At 47.3% G+C, this 24,214-nt stretch overlaps 1 protein-coding gene across 4 annotated transcripts in view; it reads left to right on the forward strand.

The window, feature by feature from the left end:
• The window catches only part of EHMT1 (euchromatic histone lysine methyltransferase 1), a 145,121-nt gene that overhangs the window by 84,981 nt on the left and 35,926 nt on the right, over nucleotides 1–24,214 (forward strand). For 2 of the 4 annotated variants that reach the window (XM_041723837.1, XM_041723836.1), the window contains exons 5-12: nucleotides 493–650; nucleotides 957–1,145; nucleotides 9,214–9,291; nucleotides 10,823–10,943; nucleotides 13,847–13,978; nucleotides 17,177–17,322; nucleotides 22,593–22,736; nucleotides 23,965–24,191. In XM_041723837.1, the coding sequence (XP_041579771.1) occupies nucleotides 493–650; nucleotides 957–1,145; nucleotides 9,214–9,291; nucleotides 10,823–10,943; nucleotides 13,847–13,978; nucleotides 17,177–17,322; nucleotides 22,593–22,736; nucleotides 23,965–24,191 (1,195 nt within the window). The remainder of the gene's footprint in view (nucleotides 1–492; nucleotides 651–956; nucleotides 1,146–9,213; nucleotides 9,292–10,822; nucleotides 10,944–13,846; nucleotides 13,979–17,176; nucleotides 17,323–22,592; nucleotides 22,737–23,964; nucleotides 24,192–24,214) is intronic. The other 2 variants (XM_041723838.1, XM_041723839.1) reach the window with 2 other exon arrangements.

A 24,214-nucleotide genomic window follows, 5' to 3' on the forward strand; every position in this document is an offset into this window, starting at 1 on the left:
GGACAGACTGGCTGGGGTTGCATGGCTACATTTCAGTGGCAGACACGTCTAGGGACTGCAATTTACTTCTTGTCGCTGGTGAGAAGTCTGTCCAGGAGACAGACGTGGCCCATCCCCAGTGACTGGCAGTGAGGCCACTGTCCCTCCTTAGCCTCGTTCTTGCAGCTGCATCGTTCCTTGGGATGGGATCATCTAGGGGCAGGGGACTGGTGTGGGAGGCACTCCAGGGCCTTGCTTCTGATGGTTGGTGGTTCTGCCTTGCACCTCTGCTTGCAGCAGGGTGATCGGGTTTGCCATCCACACAGCTTAGCTTTTGTTGTAAGTACTGTCAGCTTTCTCTTTGTGAATTAGGACAAGTAAGAGATGCCTGTCACTGTGGTGGCATGCTGATGATTTTGGTAATCAGATTTTGTGAATTCTCACCTACCTTTAAAAAGCATTTGAATGGTATTTCTTTTCCTTTCTTGTCCCCTTTTGACTTTTTTTTTTTAGCTTGCTTGCCTTTTGTTTTAGCAGCTGCAGTATCTCGGAAGAAAAAACGAAGAATGGGAACCTATAGCCTGGTTCCTAAGAAAAAGACCAAAGTATTAAAACAGAGGACGGTGATTGAGATGTTTAAGAGTATAACTCATTCCACTGTGGGTTCCAAGGTAAGGCGCGCGCCTGCATTGTTGGCACATGTGCTTGGAAATCCACGTCTGTGTCAGGACCTCTTTGACAAGAGAACCATGGGAGGTTATCAGTAATTCGATGGCCTTGGTCCCTTTTGAAGGAACCCAAGCTCTGGGGCACAGCCTCCTGCCCAGTGCTCTCTGACCTCTCCCCTCTCTCTTCCTGGCTCTTACCCCTGGCAGAATCGCTGTGTCCCACCTTGCAGGCCATGCCCTGACGGGAGTTGGCAGGTTGCTCCTCATGCTGGGGTTCAGCGTGACAGTGTGCACTTGCCCGTGTTCCAGGGTGATAAGGACCTGGGCGCCAGCACCCTTCACGTGAATGGGGAGAGCTTGGAGCTGGACTCGGAGGAGGACGAGTCAGAGGAGCTCGATGAGGACGAGGACCAGGGAGCTGAGCAGGCTGCTGCGTTTCCCACAGAGGACAGCAGGACCTCTAAGGGGAGTGTGTCAGAAACTGACCGAACCCAGAAGGTAGGCCATTTTCTCACTGCCTCGCGGAGGGGTACAGATGCTGGGCTGTCGGTCCTATGAGAGCCAGTCTGGCCCATCTCCACCCCAGTCATTTCCCTATTTCCTTCTGATTTGGGTGCTTGCATTCTGTTTTCTTGAAGTTTTAGATTTATTTTCATCAGAGGAGTGTGTGTCTTCTTGTACAGCAGTAAACATCTGGAGTTTGTTTCAGTTCTAGATGAACAGGGATACACTGAGGGTTGATTGTGTGCCAGTGGCAGCTGCCCATCACTGGCCATGGGGTGACTGACCTTGTTTAGTCCCAGGCATACTACGGGTGCAGCCCTCCTGCCGGTGAGGTCTGGGAAGGACTCTTCCTCCTTGTTGGAGTGAGTATCCAGGGCTTCTGAGCAGGCCTGCTGAGCCGTCACATGCAGTCTGTTAACACCAGGTGTGTCCTCATCACATACCACTCACATCCTCGAGGATGTGCTCTGGTGCAGTCACGAGTCACTGTCTGCAGGTGGCCCCAGGGACTCAGCACTAGGCAGGGTCTGCAGGGGCACTAGGCGTAGACTGAGTAGAACACAGTTCTGAGCAGGTGCTGACATCTGGGCATGGTTTATGCTTTTAGTTCTGAGGGGGATGAATTAGGTGAGGAGGAATGGGAGGAGTTGAGAACCAGGTGGCCCGTTGGAGACGGCTGTGTCTTGACTGTTCTGTGTATACCTTTTTGAGACAGCTTTGGACCCTCTTTTTTTTTTTTTTTTTAGATTTTAATTTATTTATTCATGATAGACAGAGAGAGAGAGAGAGAGAGAGAGAGAGAGAGAGGCAGAGACACAGGCAGAGGGAGAAGCAGGCTCCATGCAAGGAGCCTGATGTGGGACTGGATCCCGGGACTCCAAGATCACGCCTAGGCTGAAGGCAGGCGCTAAACTGCTGAGCCACCCAGGAATCCCAGCTTTGGACCCTCTTTATATAACGTAGGCTTTGTATCTGATGCAATCTTCTAAAGCTAACGGGAGGCTGAGAAGTTCAGGTGGGTTCATTGAAATAGTGACCTGTTTGAAATATATGATTTTGTTGAAAAGGAGAAAAAATGAGTGGGAAATATCAGAAAGGGAGACAGAACATGAAAGACTCCTAACTCTGGGAAACGAACTAGGGGTGGTGGAAGGGGAGGTGGGCAGGGGGTGGGGGTGACTGGGTGATGGGCACTGAGTTGGACACTTGACGGGATGAGCACTGGGTGTTATTCTATATGTTGGCAAATTGAATGAACACCAATAAAAAATAAATTTAAATAAAAAAATAATTTTGTTGACTAGCTTTTTACATTTTGAGTCAAAGTACTATGCTCTGTAGTTACAGCCTTTCCATCCGGCTCTCAGAGTTGGTACAGGTACTAGTCTATTTATGATTTCTGGGTTCTGTGTTCTGAGTACAATAAGCAGATCTTTTTTACTGGTGATTCTGAATAAATCAACATGTAAGGTGTCTTCTAATACTTCATTGGTTTCATTATGTGTAAATACTTGATTCGTGTATATTTGTTTTGGGATAAAATATGAGGTAGATATACTCAAAGTAGGTATATTTAATGGTATATAAATCCTAGCTCAGTAAAACTTTTTAGGCAAAATGTGAGGTTAGGGTCCTATGGTTTCCCTCAAAATGGTTATAGCCACATGATATGAGCACCATTTATTGTCTGACGTTTCTTTCCCTGCTGATTTAAAATGTCACCTTTATTGAGCACCATATGGCATATGGAGTTGACTCTCTTTCTGGATTTTGCTCTTCAGAGAGAATCTGGATGCTGAGTAATACTGAATGACTCTATACATTGGTATAAAGGAAAGAATGAAATGGAATAAAGCTAAAAAAAAATCAGAAAACAAGTAAAAGCAGAATAATAAGGACAGTGTGGCCAAGTGTAAAACAAAATAAGATGACAGGAGCCTATCTAAATAAATCAGCAATAATAATAAAGCAATGGGTTTATTATGTGAACTACTCCAGAGAATAAAAGATGAGAATGGACACTAGCTCCTTCTGAGGCCAGACTCACTTCCAATCTTGAAATAATGTTGGTCAGACACAGCTATATACTTGATTCATAACAGTCGTAAAGAAGGTAGAGCTTCCCTCAGGAAGACACTGGTTTATTACAGGAAACTTATTGATAAGACTTAACAGATTAAATGAGAAAAACGAGTATTTTCTAAAGTTCAGCTTTATGTTTTTGGATTTGGGATATGACTTTATGATTTCATCTGTGACAAGGAACAGTTCACTGATGAGAGAGTGACTGCACCTGTGCCACCACTCAGCTCACAGGCGTGAGTTGTGCCAGCCTCCCCTGCAGGCCCTCCCAGTCCCCTGCAGGCCCTCCCAGTCCCCTGCAGAACTGTCTTCTCGGTTTCTGTACTTAATGTAAATGGAATCATGCATATGCTTTCCTTTCTTGGAGTGTGACTTGTTTAGCTCAGTATTATGTTTGTTAAGTTTATATATATTATTCATGCATTTTCATTGTTAATTCACAGTAGATTATAAAGTGGCATCTGAGGGGCCTGTTTCAGAGGGTCTGGGGGGGTCAAATCATTTTAATAATGCCAGAACACTAGTTACCACTTTACCTTTCGCTCATTGGAGTTACGTTGTTGTGTACTCATTTCTCCATTTAAATTTGTACAATAGTTTTAATGAACATAACCAAATCAACAAAAGTGCTTTGTCATTCCCAGTAATTTTTAATAGAGCAAAGGGTTCCCGAGACCAGAATGTTCAAGAGCTACTATAATACAGTATTCCTTTGGGAGACTTCCAATTTATGTTTCCATCCCACTGTTGATAGATATTTGGGCTGTTCGTAGTTGGTTCTGTTTCAGATGACATTGTTGTGAGCATTCCTGTGTGTTCCTGGGGGCACACCCACATTGGAATTGCCATGTCATGTGACCAGTGGTGGGCGTGACCACACAGCTCTCCCACCACCAGTGCATGAGTGTCCTCCTGTAGCACTGACTTGACAGACTTGGTATTGCCTAGCCAGCGAGTGTCAAGATGTTACATTATAGTTCTGATTCGTTGTCTCCTGATTCCCAAGAAGCTTGGGTACTTTTTTCATGTTTATTTGCGATTTGGATGCCTTCTTTTGTCAAGTGTCTGTGTAGGACTCAGCCATTTTTATCTCTTTGGTTATTTGTCCTTTTTTTTTTTTAATATTTATTTATTCATGAGAGACATAGAGAGGCAGAGACACAGGCAGAGGGAGAAGCAGGCTCCCTGCGGGGAACCTGATACGAAACTTGATTCCCGGACCCTGGAATCACAACCTGAGCCAAAGGCAGACACTTAACCACTGAGCCACCCAGGTGTCCCTGTTTGTCCTTTCTAAAGATCATTTTTTGCAGGAGGCACACCTGGCTGGCTCAGTTGGTGGAGCATGCAACTCTTGATCTCGGGGTTGTAAGTTAGAGCCCCATGCTGACTATAGAGATTACTTAAAAATGAAACCTTAAAAAAAAAAATTGTAGGAAATGAGCTCCTTGTACGTGTTGTCAACATATCTTCTTCCATTGTGGCTACCTTCTCACTGATAGGATTGGCACCCTTATCTTGCCCATTTGGGTTGGAAGCCAGTCCCAGGACTGGTTGCATGGCAGTTGAGTGCCACAGCCATTGAGGGGATTGGTTAGAGGAGAGCTGGACTCTTCCTCCTAGTCCAGGCTGTAATGAGGCCTGGTGAGTAGAGTTCTGTCCTGCGGGGTCGGGGTTTTCTGCTTGCCACCCACCTACTGAGCCTTTCCCTGCACTGTGTGATCTCTTCCTGGCTTACTTACATCTCTGTTCCACATCAGACTCCAGTCATTGTCACTGTTACACTTTTCTTTCCAGTTTCCTCGGATTTTGAAATTATGCTTTACTCCTTGTAGCCATCACATGTGCAGTTATCAGGTGACCCCTTATACAGTGACCTCTCAGTCATAGTCACTTTATAGGACTTTCAGAAGGAACTGGAGTTGACTAAGTTGCTAGTTTGTGTATTTTAATTGGCAATTTCATTGCTTTTTTTTTTTTAATAAAGATTTTATTTATTTGAGAGATAGAGCAAGAGAAAGCACAAGCAGGGGCTGGGGGGAGAGGGAGAAGTAGGCTCCCCGCTGAGCCGGGATCTTGATGCAGGCAGGGCTCAATCCCAGGACCCAGGGATCATGACCTAAGCTAAAGGCAGACCCCTTAACCAACCGAACCACCCAGGTGCCCCTCATGGTTCAGTCTTTTTAAAATAAAAACTGCTCAATCGTATTTAAGGATAGCTTGCGTTAAATAAACCTGACTGAACATATCAGAATCCTTAAAAAAAAAAAAAAAAGTTCTTTAGTAGTGAACATTTTTCTTTTCTTTTCTTTTTTTTTTTTTTTTTAACATTTTATTTATTTATCCATGAGAGAGACAGAGAGAGAGGTAGAGACACATACAGGCAGAGGGAGAAGCAGGCTCCATGCAGGGAGCCCGACGTGGGACTCGATCCTAGGACTCCAGGATCATACCCTGGGCCAAAGGCAGGTGCTAAACCGCTGAGCCACCCAGGCGTCCCTTTAAAACATTTCTAATGTCAATAATAAAAAAAAGGGAAGGATTGCTCCTTTTTCTCCTAACATGAGAATTGCAGTGTTGATCATTCTTGCTGTGATGCTGTAAGATGAGAACCAGAAAGAAACATCAATATTTAAAAGGACAAGGGAGAAGAGTTTGCCAAGAATATAATCATCTGTCTAAAAAAATTCAAGAAAATCAGCTGAGGAACTATTATAGCTAGTGGGCCCAAATTACATGTGATCAAGACATAAAACCATTCGTTTTCTTGTGTAGCTGTAATAGCTTGTTAGAAAATGTAATGACACGGCGCCTGGGTGGCTCAGTCAGTGAAGTGTCTGCCTCTGGCTCAGGTCTTGATCCTGAAGTCCTGGAATCCGGCCCTATCTTGGGCTCCCTGCTCAGCAGGGAGCCTGCTGCTTCTCCCTCCCCGTCCTGTGCTCTGTCTTGCTCTCTCTCTTCCTCTTTGTCAAATGAATAAATGAAATGTTTAAAGAAACAAAAATGTAATGACAGTGGCATTAATGATAGTAATAATACCTAGGGCTATTTTTTTAACCTTTCTAAAGAGAATATCAAGCTATTGCAAATATATAGATAATAGTGGCCAATTACCAACACTTGGGAGTCCTGCTTATCCACACATGGATTGTCTTGAAGCAGGTATTTCCATATGGATCTTTATAAGAAAAGGACTCCAAAAGAAAAATCACAGTATCCCACCTAAAATTTAGCTCTAAGTTTTAACATCACCAGGATATGTAACAATAAATTAACTTTTTAAAAATTATTTTATTTATTTATTTGAAATAGCGTGCACAGGTGGGTGGGGGAGAGGAAGAAGCAGGCTCCCTGCTGAGCAAGGAGCCTCACTTAGGACTTGATCCCTGGATTCCAGGATCATGACCTGTGCTGAAGGGCAGATGCTCAACCACTGAGCCTCCTGGACACCACTTAGCAGTAAATTTAATAAGAAATGTCAGTTATTTAGAAGAGAAAAACTGAAACTTTGCTGAAAGAGGTTTGAAAGGACTCATAGATTCATGTTAAGACCTATTACCTGAGAAAAAAAAAGCCATTGTTTGCCTGAGGGAAGACCTCCTTGCATGCTTGAGGGAAGACCATTTACTTGTGAATGGGAAGATCTTTGTTTCATCCTCCCAATATTGCCTGTAAGTCCAGCATAGTTCTCTCATCAAAGCCCTAACCGGACTTTCTGTAGAATAGCTGATGTGGGGATTGTGTGCAGCAAACACAAGGAGAGAAAACTGCAGGTACAACTGCTGGAGAGTGAATAAATAGGGTTTTGTACAGGAATGGGAAAACATGGAGTGGAACAAGAAATCCATAACAAACCTATTTATATGTGAACATACAATTTACTGTAAAAATGGGGTTTTTAGTTTGTGGTCAAGGGATCATGAACTTTTCTATGTTATTGGGGTGTTTGAGCTTTTGTGAGAAAAACAGGGGAACTCTGGCATCATGTCACATAGCAAATGTAAATTTTGTCTGGAATCACATAGCAGTGATGGTTGCACTACTGTGAACGTATTAAAACACTGAATTGCACACTTTTTTTTTAAAGATTTTATTAGAGAGTAGGTGTGTGAGCTGGGGGGACAGACAGAAGGAGTTGGGGGGGGAGAGAGAGAGAGAGAGAGAGAGAGAATCTCAAGCGGACTGCATGCTGAGCACAAAGCCCGTCGCAGGGTTCAATCCCACACCCCTGAGATCATGACCTGAGCCAAAATCAAGAGTTGCACACTTAATTAACTGGCTGAGCCACCCAAGCATCCCTGAATTGTACCCTTTAATAAAAAGCATGAATTTTAAAGTAGGTGAATTATATATCAGTGAAACTGTTATTTAAAAAAATAAATTACAGAAGATTTAAAGTATCAACATGAAATACTGAACTGTAGAAGACAGTGTTGGAAACTTTTTTTTTTGTAATTTCAAATAAGGAAGAACTTTTAGTGCAAGATATAGATCCAGAAGCTAGTAAGAGAAAGATGGAGAGGTTTGACTTGTCTAGATAAAGTCTCAAAATTTTTGTATAAGAAATACCAAAAGCGTAGCTTTGTTTTATAGGGAAAATTATTTACAACTTATTACTAGAGGGATCCCTGGGTGGCGCAGCGGTTTGGCGCCTGCCTTTGGCCCAGGGCGTGATCCTGGAGACCCGGGATCGAATCCCACATCGGGCTCCTGGTGCATGGAGCCTGCTTCTCCCTCTGCCTGTGTCTCTGCCTCTCTCTCTCTCTCTGTGACTATCATAAATAAAAATAAAAAAATTAAAAAAAAAAGAATATCTTCACACATTAAAAAAAACAACTTATTACTAGACAAAGGATTGCTCTTGTATACATGTGTCGCTTCTACTAGTTAATAAAGCAAGGACTCAGGATCAGTATGGGCTGAGGGATTTGCTCACATGAGACAAAGTGGAAGAAAGAGGAAAGTATGTGACATGATAGAAGTCGCTCAGTTCCTTACATACTTGCCTCCCATCTGGAGGGCTGGGGATGCCTTTGTTGGCGTTGCCGATGGCAGCTGTGTTGGAACTCCACATTTGTAGAGAGGGTCATGTGTCTGTTGCCTTGTCTGCGAGGGTCTTAGTTTGCGTAGAGCTCAGCCTCAGTGTGAACCTGTGATAAGGGCGTGCCTCGCTGAGGGAACAGGGAGCTCACCCCTTCCTTGGGGGTGGGTGGGGAAGGGCTGAGTGGACAGCCGTATATTTTAGTTTTTGCGCTGAAAATGCATTCATGTATTACCTGCGTGGATAGAAAAGATAAATACAGCAGAAAACAATGAGGTACCTACACTGCTTTGATGTGGAGAGAATTCCAAAACGTTTTTTTTTTTTATTTTTATTTTTTATTTTTTTTCCAAAACGTTTTTAATTAGAAGAAAGTTTCATTCATAAAATCATATTTGGGGCTTTGCCAGCCAGGAGGCAGACTCATGCTTCTGTGTTCAGGCCCGCTCGTGCCAAATGTTGGCTGGAAGGAATGTGAGCAGCGCTTGCTATGGCCCTGGGGGCTGCGTTGGGCTCTTGGGGGGGATGGAGGAAGGTTTTGCATTTTATATTAGTTTTTGGCCTCTGGAAATCTTTTTATTGTGTGTTTTGTTACTTTTTAATGGAATTTTGCTACATGTGAAATGCATCAAGTGCACTAATGTTCAGCATACAGTTGATGGTCTCTTAACCTGCCCAGGGGGCTGCTTTCCAGATCAGTACAGAAATAACAGCGAAGGAGCAGCCCACCTGGGATGGGGTCCTTGGGCGGGGAGCAGGCAGGACTCAGCAGGCAACAGTCACTCCATGGATGTGGCACCTGTGCCCCCCCCACCTTAGCATGTGCGTCTGCCCCGCTGACTGCCAGTGTGCCCAGTAATGTATGTTTTTATTGAGTCACCTCCACTGAAGGGTCTCATCAGTTGTGTTTTCTTTTTGGCTTGTTGTGTGGCTGGCCAGACGGATGGTGAGTCTGAAGAGGAGCAGGAGTCTGCCGGCACCGGGGAAGAGGACGAGGATGGAGATGAGTCTGATCTGGTAACCCCTGCCCCGCACTCTGATTCCGTGTTTGGTGGCCAAGTACAGCAGGCGGCTGTGCAGTCTGTGCAGCCCTTCACTCCGCCATCACTGCGCATGTACACATGGCATCCAGGGCTGTGGTGGGAGGGAGCCTGAGAAAGATATCTGAGCAGAGAACTGAAGGAAATGGCCTCGGCTCAGGTGCTCTGTGTGTGGGCAGAGCTAGGAGACTGCCCCAGGGGGAGGTCAGGGCCCTGGAGTGAATGCTCGTGGAATGGGTGGGAGCGGCAGCAAGGACAGTGGCCCTGATTCTGTGTGGATAGAAAAGTGACCAGTGGGACAGAAAAAGAAGGGTTTGAGGTCTGACCTACAGCCAGCAGACCTTCTTTGGGCTGGGTGTCAGGTGGAGGTAAGGGGTCAGAGGGCAGGGACACGGGGTCTGCAGGGATGGGGGTGCAGGGGCTTGCAGGTGGGGAGGAGCACCAGCTCCAAATGGGGCCCGGAAGCCCCCAACATGTGAGCATTAAGCAGGGAAGGAGCAGTTGATGTAAGACCGGGGGGGGGGCGGTCAGGGAACTGAGAAATGCTACCAAGAGGGAGCCGCTGGCCCCTGGCATCAATCATGTGGAGTGGGTAGATGAGATAAGGACTCAGAGGGGACAGCTGGGTTTGGTGACAAGCTGCGATCACTCTGGAATGGCATGTTGAAGCAACAGTGAGGTTGAGGACAGTGCTTGTGGAAGTTGGATCTGAAATTTTGCAGGAAGGGGGCAAGGACGAGGCAGAGGGAGCAGAGAGCAGGGCGCGTCAGGCTGCTTGCAGGGTGGCGGTAGAGCCGTGTGTGTGCTGGCCACTGCTGTCCGACCAGGCGCCCACACCCACCTGTGGGTCTCCTGTCTCATGAGCACGTTCTTTTCAGCTTCCCTGTATGTCCCTAGTGAGCAGAGCTGTGAGGTCCTCATTCTAGACTAGTTACAAGTGGTAGCTGTGTGTCTGTAATTCATGGCTGTTAAATGCTGATTCTGCATCTTTTAGAAATAGACGGTCATAAAAATCTTAAAATATTGTAAATTAATTATAACTTCTTTCCTTGTTCTCCATGTAGATAATTAATGTGGACATAGATTCTGAAGCAAATTGAGGCATTGATTGTTCCTTTTCTCATGAGCAGAATGAATGGATGCATATAATTAAAAGTGGATTCTCTCACTGAGCTTGTTTATTTAGTTCCTGAGTAGAACATTCTCATTCTTTTTTGTGCCAAATTCGAGTAAGATTTATAAATTCCATTTAAATGTTCTCGGCTTTTCTTTTTTCTTTTCTTTTTATTTTTTTCCTGTAAAATAACAACTTAGAGTGATTTAGGGGAAAACATGAGTATTTTTAAGAATGGGACCAGAAAAATATCTGAAAGTGAAATTAATCTTCTAGTTGAAGAATCAAGATATAGCAGGTATTTTATTTTGCAAGAAAACGAAACTTGAAGTACCTTTTGTTTTCAGGAGCTCCCATGCTTTACTTTTTTTATTCCTGCCCCTTTGGCTCTCAGAGTTCTGAATCCAGTATCAAGAAGAAGTTTCTCAAGAGGAAAGGAAAGCCTGACAGCCCCTGGATCAAGCCGGCTAGGAAACGGAGGCGGAGAAATAAAAAGAAGCAAAGCGGTGTACTGGGTAAATGTGTCTACACTCCAGGACCATCTGGATGGGAAATGGGCCCACGGGAGGCCATCCTGGGGTGGGGTGGGGGTTCTGTGTAGGATTTCATATGAAAAAGTGGGCTCCACAGTTTGAGGGAAAAGAATGTGTGAGCTTCATTAGAGACACTGAGGTGATCTTCATGTGGCTTCCTTCTGGTAAATCTCTCAATACTGGCTTCATGGTTGAGTGTTGAGCTAATGGGGGTTATTCATCTCCTTCCCTGTGTGATTAGGAATCTGTGGCTTCTGAACACTGCATGATTATGGTTGGCTATCTTTGGTGTCAGGTGTGGGCAGTGCCCAGGTCCACACAGTGGCTTTTAGCCCTTTGGTCTGATGCCCTTGTTCTGAAAGTAATTTTGTTAAAGGGAATTCAGGGAAAGAAACAACCCTGAAATCCAAAAGGTGAGCAGGCCTAGTAGGCAAGGGGTCACTTCTGACGGCTTTGTTGCAGAAGATTTGGCATGTGAGGCAGTGCACGTAATTCAGGTGTTGGGTGGTGAGTTCTCACACACGTGTGACCATGAGACCAGGGTTACTGTTGTGAATGCCCCTGCCGCCACTTGATGACCTTTCCCTCTCCCCAGCCAGCCCTCCCCTCCCTAGACCCTTCTGCTCCACATTGTCTGCAGAGCAGTTGGCGCTTTGTCAGAACCTTATTTGAGTGGTGACTGGGTAGGTACCCTTTCCCTGTCTGGCTTCTTTGTCATAACAGTTAACATCATCTGCGTTTGTGGCAGTAGTGGATGGCTGGCCAGGAAGCACTGGTGGATGGCTGTCTGTGGCTTATCCTTCACCTGCTGTGGACCTTTGGGTCCTCTCCAGTTTTTGCTTCTTACAAATAGAACTGCCAGGAGCATTTGTATACAGTCTTACCGATCAGATACTTTCCTTTATCCTTGGTAAGTACCTAGGGGTGGAATGGCTGAGCTGGATGCTGTCTGTCTGACTTTTCAGGGAACTGCCAAGCAGTTTTCAGTAGAAAACCTGAGTATTGCCCTCTTTTACATTCCCACAGCAGCAGGAGAGCTCCACTCCTCTGGGTCCTTGCCACACTTTGGTTGGTCTCTTTGGTCCCAGTGCTGCTGGGATGCCATAGGCCTCACTGTGCCCTCACTTTTCTTGTTGAGTAGTTGAATGCACTCTTGTTGAGTGCACAGAGTGGCCTTGCACGCCTTCTTCTGTAAAGGTTTCTCTTTCCTGCTCATATCAAAATCAGATCATATGCCTTCTCCCTGAGTTGGAAGAGTTCTTCCAATATTTAGGATACAAGTCTTTAGTTATATACACATTTTGCGTATGTATGTGCTTAGTAAAAGTTTCAAAAATTTTGTGAATCTAGTTTATGAATGATTTTCTTTTAAAATTCATGCTTTTCATGATCCCAGAAACCTTTGACTAAATCAGGTCACAAAGATCTTATCCTGTGTTTTCTTCTTGAAGTTGTACAGTGTTAGGAGGTCTTGTGTATGCGTCTCTGACCCATTTGAGTCAGTGCATGTGCATGGGCTGTGCAGGGCCAGGCTCCTTTTGCGTGTAGGCACTCAGTTGTTCTTGTCCCTCTGCTTAATTTGACTTCTTTCTCTGTGTGGCCCTTTGAACCTTGGTTGACAGTGGATGTGTGGATGGTTGTATTTGCTCGTTTATCTTTACGCCAGCACTGCAGCACCAGGGAGCTTGTTCTGATTTCCAGTTACATTAGCTGCTCCTCTCTGGCCCCTGATGCCAAGGAGGTTTGTTAAGTGGATGTCAGGGAGGCAGAGCCATCCCCTGAAGCCCAGAGGAGAGCTCTGTGTGGTGCCCTTGAGCCTCCTGTGAGCTCCATCGCTTTCACTCACATATTTCCTTTTCTCTTCACTGTGGATGACTGGCCGATGTGGCTTTTATGCTGGCTGACGAAAGTGTTGGTAGACTCAAGACTTGGATATCGTGTGAGAGACGCATGCCTGCATGGTTATTCACATAGGGGCTCGACTTTTCTTTCTTTCTGTAGACTGTTTAAAGTTGCATACTACTCATGTTCCTCACATGGGTGATGAGGAGCTCGTACTGCCCTTGGCTTCCTGTTGTCTGTCGGTGAGCGCCGGTGCAGCAGGGGGCCTCAGTGCCCCACTGCTCCATGTTATGGCTCACTTATCTGTGATCACTGATGTAACATCAATGATGGATGTGTGGAAGCTTAGCTGTGGAAAATGAGCACCTGCCCTTTGCTGGTGTTGGGTATTATCCTGGGTGAGCATGTACTATTCACAGCCTTCCTCAGTGAAGTCACTGAGCAGGTGCCCATGTGTGTTCTCCAGGGACTGTGGGCAGGCCTTAAGGGCACAGGAGGCCGCAGTCTGTGCAGCGCCCATCTCATTGGCCCTTCCGTTATATTCAGGTCGCGTTGCACCTCTGGTTGTGATGCCCTTCGTACAGCACCATGGCTGAGAGGGGGACGTTTCCCATGAAGCCTGAACTCAGATGTGGGGTCGGGCAGATTTCCCAGCAACACTGCACACGTGGGGTAGCTTCTCCACTACTTTGCCTCAGCTGGCCTTTCAAACCTGAGATCAGAATTTTTGTTTTATTTTTAAAGTAGTGTTTAAGGATGTTTATGTACCATGTGTTTGTTTCCTTGATTATCTGGTATAGTTACAGAGAAACATGTTTCCACACATCCATTCCTTGTCTTTCTTGATACAGCTCCCCTTCCTCCCATGAACAATCTGTGGAAATGGGATTAGCAAGACAAGCCCAGGAAAGAAAAGGAGTGAGGCCATAGTGTCCTGGGCAGGGGTGGTGTGTATAGTTTTGAATGGGTTAATTAGCATCCCTGTGGTCTCTGCTGGGGAGGCAGGGCCGGTGCGGTGTTTCATGGGGCTCTTTTGAACGCAGGTTCTGAAGCATACACGTCATCTTCAGGAAGCACAGAGCAGGCAGCACCAGGAGACAGCACGGGGTACATGGAGGTTTCTCTCGATTCCCTGGATCTCCGTGTCAAGGGGACGCTGCCCTCACAAGTGGAAGGTGAAGGGGCAGCTGTGACTAGGCGGGGCACCATCTTGTTCTTTGTTTGCTAGGGGTGGCTTGGTATTGCCGTGATGCCCCCTGGTGGGTAATAATGGAATGTTTGATGAACTGCATCCCTGAAAGGTGGCCTGAGTGGATGTACCCGGCTCCTTTGCCCAGTCACCCACAGCTCTGCAGTGACACATTTCCCATAGGACCAGATGGTTGGTGGTCATGGCCTACCACACTCTCTCCATCGGCCACACACATTTTTAGGTAGAGTTCCCGATGGCAAGGTGTCCTGCCCTGGCTATGTTTCAGGAAATACACAAGTGGTGTAATTTCTAGTAGTGTGGCTTGGTCATCATCTCTGATTCTGATCGTGGTTGGTGCCTCGGGTTCTGTACTGGAACGAAGGGCACACCTAGTGCTGGTTTGGGCCTTGAAGGTGTGGGCAAACCCACAGCTCCCTGGGGTCTGGGCCTGGGGATAGTCAACTGGTCCGAGTTCTGCGGGGTTGCCTCTCTGCCACTGCTTGCTCTTCTTGAACCATTTAAAAACCCTTCATCAATGAAAAGTAACTAATCACTGACTATTTTGGAAAATTTGTTGAAAATGTAATATGGGGAAAATGTAAAATCCCAGAGTTATTTACATTCCACATGGACCTTGCAGTTGTGGTTTGTGTGCTGCTAGACGGGTTTAACCTGTCAGTCTTCAGAGGACAAATAACTAGCTTTTACTGTTTTGAACACTAGAGAAATCTTGATCACCTCTATAATGTGGGAAATCATACCTTTTAGCCAAAGACACAAAGTATAGCTTGTCCATCAGAGAAACCCATTTTTCTTCTTGCATCAAATGGAGCAGAACGCCTCCCTCGTGTGAAGTTGTTGGCACAGGCCTCTCATGCTTTCTTTCCACATGAGGTGCAATTTTTCTAAACCTGCTTTCAGGTTTGTTTCAGGACAGTACAGATTTGGATGTTAGCTGGGAATAGTACTTGGCTTAATAAGATGCCCTGCTACTGTGCCCCAGTGTTGGAGGTGAGGAGGCAGTGGGGAGGACAGTGGAAATTCCTGTTGCTCACGAGCAGTGTGATGTTGGGGTTGCCCCAGTTCGTTAGCTGAGCACTGGGAGATTTGTGTGTTTATGTGCTTATATTCTCTTTCTGGTGAAAGTAAGTGCCATACTGGTGGGAGCCGAGTTGGAGAAGTAGGAAAAAGTGACATTTTGTAAGTTGAGTTCCTAAACTTTATCTTTCTTTGGTAACCACGGATTGATCAGTCAGGGATTGGTCCAGTCATACTTTTGGTTTAGAGAATCAGCACATGGAAAAAACAAGTTACATTTGCCCCTGTGCCTTCAAGTATCTGCGGTTTGGACACTCAGAGATGCCCAAGGCTAGAGAGGAGGGATGGAGCACCTCAGGCTCACTAGAGGCCTGGGGGGATGTACCCTGGTGAAGGGTGCAGAGGGCAGTGGATGGTTCTGGGTCATAGGTCCAGAGGGTCCAGGCTTGAGCCTCAAGAATGTTTGGGCACAATCAGACTTCATCGCTTGCACATCCTCCTCTTTGGTGCCTTTGCTGCTAGGTCTGCCATGTTGAAGTTGAATGACATTTTGGTCTCAGCAGGAGTGGATGACGTGGGGATTTTGGGGGTGACCAGAGCTCAGGGGCAGTGGGCACTCGGGTAGGGTGCTTTTGAGCCATTCCTGTGGTGCCCCTCCTGGAGACACGGGCACACCTCACTTTGGGGAGGCATCTGAGCTGCTGCCACATTGTCCATGTGTGCGGGAAGCTAAATCCGAAGGCCTGTTCCTCAGTCCTACCCTCAGCCTTCTTGGCCTTGCTGGCTGGCCCCTTACGCAGTCTGTGTCGTCTTTGTTGTAAGATCCACTTGCTAAGCGGAGTCCCTACCAGGGCTCTCCCAGTTTTAAACTTTTGGTGATTCTGATGTTAGTTCTTGCTCACAATTTCCCTGTTTCCTCATGAAGGAAGGCCGTCACTCTTTTGGGGTATAGGTGACCCAGAGGTTCGGTGTTTTCACAGGGCAGATATGGTATGTGGGCTCCTGCTGCCAGTCATGGAAGATCCTGTGTTCAGAGTCTCCTGGCAAGGATCAGCCTCAGATTATACACCAGGGTAGCAGTGGGCAGTGAGGGGATGTTCTCTGACCCCTTGTGGGCCCACTCGTATGGGTGGTGACAAGAGTCCTTTTTTCTCTCTCTCTCTCTTCCTTTTTTCTTTTCTTTTCCTTTAAAAATTTTTTTAAGTAGGCTCCACACTGGGCTTGAACTCATGACCCTGAGATCAAGACCTTGCTGAGATCAAGAGTTGGATGCTCAACCTACTGAGCCACCCAGGCTCCCCAAGAATCTGTTACTCTTAACTAAGAGCTAATGGCGAGCATTGAAGATGTCAGTCCCCTGTTGTTTCTACTTTGGCTGTCTCACAGAGGAGAACATGAAATATGTTCCTTTGGAAGCAGCCAGACCCTGTTGCTGGGTTGGATTAGGGATATCTCTGGCAGCTAGCCTGCACTTCTGCCCCTCGAGGCCAGCTCTGGCTATGCTCAGATGTGGGCTGCAGGCCCTCCTTCTCCCCTGGCATCTTCACCGTAAATTGGGGATGAGAAGGAGATAAGATGTACCACCCTTGTTGCTATTGTCATTGTTAGCCTAGCATCCCTCAACTTTTCTCTCCTCTCTAGCAAACAGTCTGGGTAATAAGTAAACCCAAATGGAATCTAATGTTTGTGTTTCTTTGGCTGCAGTTCTAAAACCAAGTAAGGGAAACAAGGTCTTAACACGTATCAAATGCTTTTTGTGTGAAAACCACAAGATTTAGGAGTAGCTAATGAAGGTATAGTCTCTCTCTGAAGACTAGGTCTGGGTCCTGGCTCCTGAGAACATGGATGACCAAGTAATTCTTGTGAGCCTGGCTGGTGTGTGCTAGTGGAGAGGTTCCCCTCCCAGCCCCTCTGGCCATGGGCACTCTGTGAGCTGTCCCCTGCTCTGTAATGCTGCTTGTACCAGCAAAGTAACTGGTGGTGTTTTACTTCCTTACACATGAGATTTCCAGAAAGACTATGTAATTGGTCGCTTTCTGGACGTCCATCTGGAGGCGGGGACTCTGTGCCCCTGAGCGTAGTGGAAGCCTGTCTGGGCATGTGCTGTGCTGTGCATGACACTCATATGTATCTGTGACTTTAGGGCTGGCCAATGGTCCTGACGTGGTGGAGACAGATGGCCTTCAGGAGGTGCCCCTCTGCAGCTGCCGGATGGAAACCCCGAAAAGCCGAGAGATCACCACTCTGGCCAACAACCAGTGCATGGCTACGGAAAGTGTGGATCATGAAGTAAGCAAGCTCACCCTCCTTGCAGCAGCAGGACTAAGGCAGGACCCCAGAGGCAGGGCAGAACTGTCATCTTGCAGGCCTGCCGTCTCTCCTGCAGCTTCTGGCCAGACCCCTGAGTACAGAACAGTTTTCCTCATTGGCTAGGGCCACTGGGCACCCCAGAAGCATACTTCATACTGGAGAGATGGAATAAGTAGCTACTTGGTCCTTTTTTTTTTCTCTTTTTTCCCCTTCTCTCTTTTTCAGAGTGAGGAGTTGGTGTCCTTCCGTCCCAGGGGCTGGGTTGTATGTCTTCCCTCCTTCCCTCTCTCCTTTCCTTTAGCATCTGAGGGACTCACGGTCTCTACTGTATTCAGTGTGTTGTAAGATGAAACATAGATCCAGAAAACAATACAAGACACCCGTGTGGCCTCCTGAGTCTGTCTAGGGTATTAAACTCTGATAAGCTTGCACCAGGGTTCAGAATCTGACCCAGGCCAGAGTGGCCCCATCCTGCCATCGCTAGTGCTCACGTCCCTGTGTTTCTGAATGTCCTCGGCATCTGTATATGAGCCCGTAGACACTGTTGTCCTTTTGTCTTTTAATTTACACATATTCCCCCTCCTTTTCTTTTCAATTTTTCTGTGGAATAACCTGGGCCACGTGGCTTCATCATCTGGAGGTTGTGGGTCCTACATGCATGGTACTCTTCCACTGTTTCTCTGCCCTCCACATACATCTGCAGTTTAATGCAGAGACAGGCCAGACTGTTCACTCCCTCTGCAAGCCTTTAGGAGATGTTAGCCCAGGGTTTTGAGATTTCCTGGAGGCTGGACCACCCTGGCCCCAGGTTGCGGCTGCCCTCCCCCAGTGCTCCCTACTGGGCTTTCGCATGATGACTTCTCATGTTTCAGTATCCCTGTCCTTGTGTCCACCAGACACCGCCTCTGTCTTCCTTCTTGTACTCCAACATCTGTGTGGTGTGTGCCTCGTGGCTAAATGGGGTGTGCTTCCAGACACTGGAGCCTTACAGCGTGATAGCTTGATTCTGTTGTAAGTGTTGTCTTGTGATTGTGGCTTTGCCATCTAGTTGCTATTTTGTGTGGGCTTCCAGAAAATTCTTAGGCCACTGCTGTTTTTCCCAAGATTGTTTTTGTTTTGATGGTCTGCTCATCTCATGTTCAGCTGCTAGCAGGCAGCCCTTCCCAAAACAAGCGCCCTTGTCTGTTTTCTTGGTCAGGTGGCTTTTTTTGAGGCACACTTTACACAGTAAAACTCACCTTTTTGTGTGTGAAACATGCAGTCACATGACCACCACTGCTGTGGGGAACCTGCTGTTCAGGTCTTTCAAGGCTCTCTGACTCTGTCCACCAGTTCTGTTGCTGAGGGAGGCGTGTGGGATTGATTCGTCAGCTGAAGTTGGGGTTTTCTTCTTCCTGACCGTCAGCTTGGCTCATGTGTGTTGAGGCCCTTAGTGTGCACACATGTTCTTTGGGGCTGTCCTTCTGCAGTCCTGCGGAGACCTCATCTGCCTGGTGCTTACACAGCCAGCTGGGGTTTCCTGTGATGAATGTCTGCGGGGCACATATTGCCCACCCTTTCCCTTTCCACCGTCTTTGTCTTTTTTTTTTTTTTAAGATTTTATTTATTTATTCATGAGAGACACACAGACAGAAAGAGCCAGAGACACAGGCAGAAGGAGAAGCAGGCTCCATGCAGGGAGCCCGACGTGGCACTGGATCCCGGGTCTCCAGGATCACACCCCAGGCCAAAGGCGGCGCTAAACTGCTGAGCCACCGGGCTGCCCCTGTCTTTGTCTTTAAGTTGAAAGTGGATTCTCTAGACGACATGTATTTGGGCTTTACTCCTCATGTGACCTAGCAGTGTCTGTCCTTGAGTCAGCATGCTCTGGTCATCCGCACCTCATGCTGTGGTTGCCACTGTTACGCTGTGACCTGACCATGTGCTTCATTACGTGCATCATCATTGGACGTCTGCAAGGACTGCCCCGGGGTTAACAGCACTGTCTTTAATTTGTCACGGTGACCTGCACTTGATGCCACACCCATTGGCCTCCTGTAAGAGTCTTCTGGTAATGGGATCCCAGGTCCTCCTTTCCACCTTTGTGTCACACATCTTAATTTCATATGTACTTAAAACCCACAGGGTATTGCTATTATTTTTGCTTTAAATAGTTATTTTTCAGACTGATTAAACATACAAGTAGTCTTTGATTGACCTTCACTTAGACCCTACACAGGGACCACTCCCACTCTCTGCGGTCAGAGCCTGGGACCGTGCCTCGTGGCCGTCCCCAGTGCGGGGCTGTGCGGGCAGTGAGTTCTCTCACTCCTGTGGGCCTGAAAATGTCTCTGTTCTGCCTTCATCTGGCACAGTATTTTCACAGGTGTGGGCTTCTCCGCACCTGTAGAATCCGCAGCTGTGTCATGTTCATGGTTTTGGACGAGGACGCTGGCCGCCTTTCCTGGCTTTGTTCCTCTGTATGTGATTTTGGGTTTTTCTGTGGCTCCGCCAAGGTTTTCTCTTTGTCTTTGGACCTGAGTGGCATGGTTTTGCTCTTTCTTTTGTTTTGCTCTTTCGATGCTTCTCCTCTGGTCTCTCTGATCCTCTTGGACTTTGATCTGGTGCTGGCTTATCCTTGAGCCTTTTCACCTCGCAGTCCTTACTTCTCGACCTGGCTGTGCTCCCTTGTCTCACACTCCAGTCACACATGTGTCAGTTTACGTGATACTGTCTAAGCTGGTGGATGCTCTGCTCTTTTTTCTATTTCTATTTTAGATTTGGGTTAATTACATTGAACCTTTTTCAGTTCAATAATTTCTTTTTCCTTGTCAAGTGTACCCAAGAGCCAGTCACATGCATTTGTCTGTTTTCATATTTTTTTCTACCATTTTTATTTGACTTTTCTAACATTCCCAGTGTGCTTGTGTGGCATTACGGCGCCTCCCAGTCTCCTTGTGTGGCCTGTTCTGGCTCTTGGCCGTGTGCTCAGACCCTGAGTGGAACCCCTCAGCTGCAGCGTCTCTGCTGCTTTGGACCAGATGATTCTCTGTGTGGGACCATCCTGTTTGTTGGCTGGATGTTTAGCAGCATCTTATCTCCTGCTTATGACAACTATAAATGTCTGCAATGTTGTCAGATGTCAGCTCGGCTGCATGGCAGTCTGAGAATTCCAGCTCTTCTCGCTGGCTCTCCTGGTCTCCCTCCCTGGGGGCAGCCACTTTGACCTCTTTCAATTTTTCCTTGTATTGTTATTGTTTTCCATAACCCACTTTCAGCTATCATTTCCTGAGTGTCTACTAAAGAGACTCTGCCTGTTGGTTTCTGACCATAGCCGAGGTGCTCCTCTGTTAATCCCACTCCTCCCTCATTGCCCCACCGGCAGTCTGCATTCTGTTTTCATTTTTGTTATAAATGTATTTGTGGTTTTCATAACACACTATGGGAATGCTCACAGCTGAGCCAGTTGGCATGCTTGGATTACATATCTTCTCCTAAATAAGTTTTTATTTTCCTGAGTTAATAATTTTCTCGTTTTTCGTTTTCTTTGTACCTGTTACAGATTCAGTCCTGGACCATGGGTTTGCATGTTTCCGTAGAGATTTTCAGCACATCAAGTTTGGGTCATAGCTTTCTCATATGGGTAGTGAATGACCTTCAGTAGCTTCTCACAAAAGGTTGCTGGCAAGATAGATATCTAGATTTTGTATTCTGGAAATACTTTATCTCAGTCAAGAGCTCTGTATTGGACACAGTTTCCTGTTTATGTTGAGATTGCTCCTCACTGTTCTATTGTCGTTGGCGAAGTCTTTGCAGTGCTCACTGTGGCCCTGTGGAGAGCATGCTGGTGTCTCAGGCTGCTCACCTCCCACACAAGCAGGGGCGTGCACATCCTTCCAGCTCATGTACCCTCCCCTTCTCTCCCTGTATATGGTCTAAATGAAGGTCAATCAAAGACTAGTTATATGTGGGATCCCTGGATGGCTCAGCGGTTTAGTGCCTGCATTCGGCCCATGGCGTGATCCTGGAGCCGGGATCGAGTCCCGCATCGGGCTCCCTACATGGAGCCTGCTTCTCCCTCTGCCTGTGTCTCTGCCTCTCTCTCTCTCTCTCTCTCTCTCTCTCTCTCTCCCTCCCTCCCTCCCTCCCTCCCTCCTTCCCTCCGTGTCTCTCATGAATAAATAAATAAAATCTTAAAAAAAAAAAAAACTACTTCTATGTTTAATCAGTCTGAAAGATAATCATTTAAAGCAAAAATAATAGCAATACCCTGTGGGTTTTAGCACATATGAAATTAAAGTGCGTGACACAAAGGTGGGAGGGAGGACCTGGGATCCCGTTACCAGAAGACTCTTACACGAGTCTACATGTTACCTTTATTTTAGGTCCTCTAGGTGGTGTCTCTAGTTTTCTTCTCTATTTTCCCTATTTTTGTCTTTTTGCTTCACTTTCAGAAAATCCCCCATCTTTATTCCAGCATTTCTGTGGAAATCTCCCTTTCTTCCATCTTACTTCTGATTTCTGAGAGCTCATTTATGTTCCCCGAGTGTGTCTTATAGCCTCCATTCTAGCATGAGAATGGCCACAGGGTCTGTTTGGTTAGAGGCGCTGGTGACGGTTTCTTACACATTTCTCCTCCTGCCCTGTCTTGTGCTTGTCAGACTGCTGCTGATTACCACTTGGTAGCTTTAGTCTCTGTGCTTAGTCTTTTCTTGCACCACGGGAGCAGATGTGGGTTGGGGAAGGTGGGTCTGGGCCTTGCTGTTGGCCAACTCTGGATCACTTGGTGGGGGTGAGGGGGCATAGCTGGCTGAGCAGTGCTGGGGCAGAGCAGGGGGTCCCCCTCAGGGGTGAGCAGCTGTGGGGGTACACCTGGGCCACACTTAGCCCATTGTCTTTGCCACTTACATGTTGTCCTCTGGTGTTTTGCCCTGGTCACCCTGACCACTTGTGTGTTTGTGGATTCGCAGTGAGGTCCAACTGCTGGCCCATGACATCCTTTCTGTATGGCCTGGTGTATGTCCATTTTTCCTCATTTCTAGCCTACATCTCAACTTGCCCAGGATGTTTTCCTTGATTTGCCAAGTTAACCACTTGCTCCTCTGACATTGTGTATGACCACCTGTCAGGCTAACTGTTCTGTTCTGGCAGACGTGCGGATGGAGTCCTGCTTCCCTCTATTCCCAACCTTACATGGAGCCCTCAGACTTGCATCTGCTGAGCCCCTCCCCAACGTCTGTGTCGCTGACCCTGGTCTTGTGTGATTGCAGCTGGGCAGGTGCACCAACAGCGTGGTCAAGCACGAGCTCATGCGCCCGTCCAGCAAGGCGCCACTCCTAGTGCTGTGTGAAGACCACCGGGGCCGGATGGTGAAGCACCAGTGCTGTCCTGGCTGTGGCTACTTCTGTACAGCGGTAAGTGCCCAGCCCGCCGTGCAGGTCCCCTGCTAAGCATACTATTGCCAGTGCTTCCTCCCTCCCTCCCTCCGCTGGCTGACAGTTGTGGCAGACACCTTGCAGCAGCTCCTGTTCGGGGGCTCACCTGGAGGCCACCTCCTTTAACATGCTCTTTTTTTGCTCCGTGTGAGCCTTCAGTCTCCCGGGGACAGCTGGGACATGTGAGCTGGTGCCCTCAGCTCTCCTCCTCCTGCTCAATGTGTTTGAACGCACCGTGGCCTTGCTCCTGAGCAGGCCTGCCTCGCCTTCTGCTTTGCCTTCATCTCTTGGTTTAGGGTATTTTTTTGTCACTTACTTCATTCCACATATACCTGTGCCCATAAGAACATGTGGAGCCTTGCAGTTCACTTGGCCCACAGCTGATCCCCCCACACAGGCTAGGAGCTTCTCTGCAGCATCTGCCCCTGGGATTTCACCCCTGTGTGCCCTTCTTGTCTTCCACATCTTTTTGCTTCTTTGTGTCCAGTGACCCCTAGCTCCTGGCGAGAGCATACTGCTCTCACTGCTTCTTATCCTGCTGGGGGTTTACCTCCTTCGTCCCAGTGAGAACCCTTTTTTGAGGCCATCAGGGGTTTGCTGGATGTGCCCCTCAATGGTGCTGGGTCATCTCTGCAGAGCATTGTTCATCCTGACACTTTCTTCCGAAATTCTCTTTACTGGTTTGTCCTCTGGGGGTCCTTCTTGGGATCTGGTCTTCTGTGTGGTCTCTCTTTGGGTTAGAACAGCCCGAGAGTGAGGCCTTGGCCTTCCAGGGGGTAAGGGGCAATCAGGTGGCTTCTCCACACTTTACTCTCTCTCTTTAAAACAGCAGTGGGGCAGGGGGTCATCTGGGTGGCTCAGTTAGTTAAGTGTCTGACTCTTGGCTTTAGCTCAGGTCATGATCTCAGGGTCATGGGATCAGATCCTGATCAGGCTCTGCACTCAATGAGAAGCTCTTGCTTTCTCTCTCTCAAATAAGTAAATTAAAAAAGAGAGAGATATAAAAGAAAAGCAGCAGGGGTATGTGTGGACACACCATGGATGTGGGATATGGTCTTCTGCTTACGTAGCCAGGGACTGGGAGTGCTGGGTGGCCTCAGGGCCCTCGGCCCCATGCCGCTCGCATATAGATTCAGTGGCACTTTGTTTCCTTTCATACATGTTAGCCCTAATTTCAAATGATAATTTCTTGTCTTCCTGTTTTCAGGGTAATTTTATGGAGTGTCAGCCTGAGAGCAGCATTTCTCACCGCTTTCACAAAGACTGTGCCTCTCGAGTCAACAATGCCAGCTACTGTCCCCACTGTGGGGAGGAGATCTCTAAGGCCAAAGAGGTGACCATTGCAAAAGCGGACACAACCTCCACCGTGACGCTGGCCCCCGGGCAGGATAAAAACTCCTTGGTGGAAGGCAGGGCTGACACTACCACAGGCAGGTATGTGCCTGGTGCAGCCTCAG

The sequence above is a fragment of the Vulpes lagopus genome, chromosome 12 (genome assembly GCF_018345385.1).
Source record: "Vulpes lagopus strain Blue_001 chromosome 12, ASM1834538v1, whole genome shotgun sequence".
Taxonomy (NCBI): domain Eukaryota; kingdom Metazoa; phylum Chordata; class Mammalia; order Carnivora; family Canidae; genus Vulpes; species Vulpes lagopus.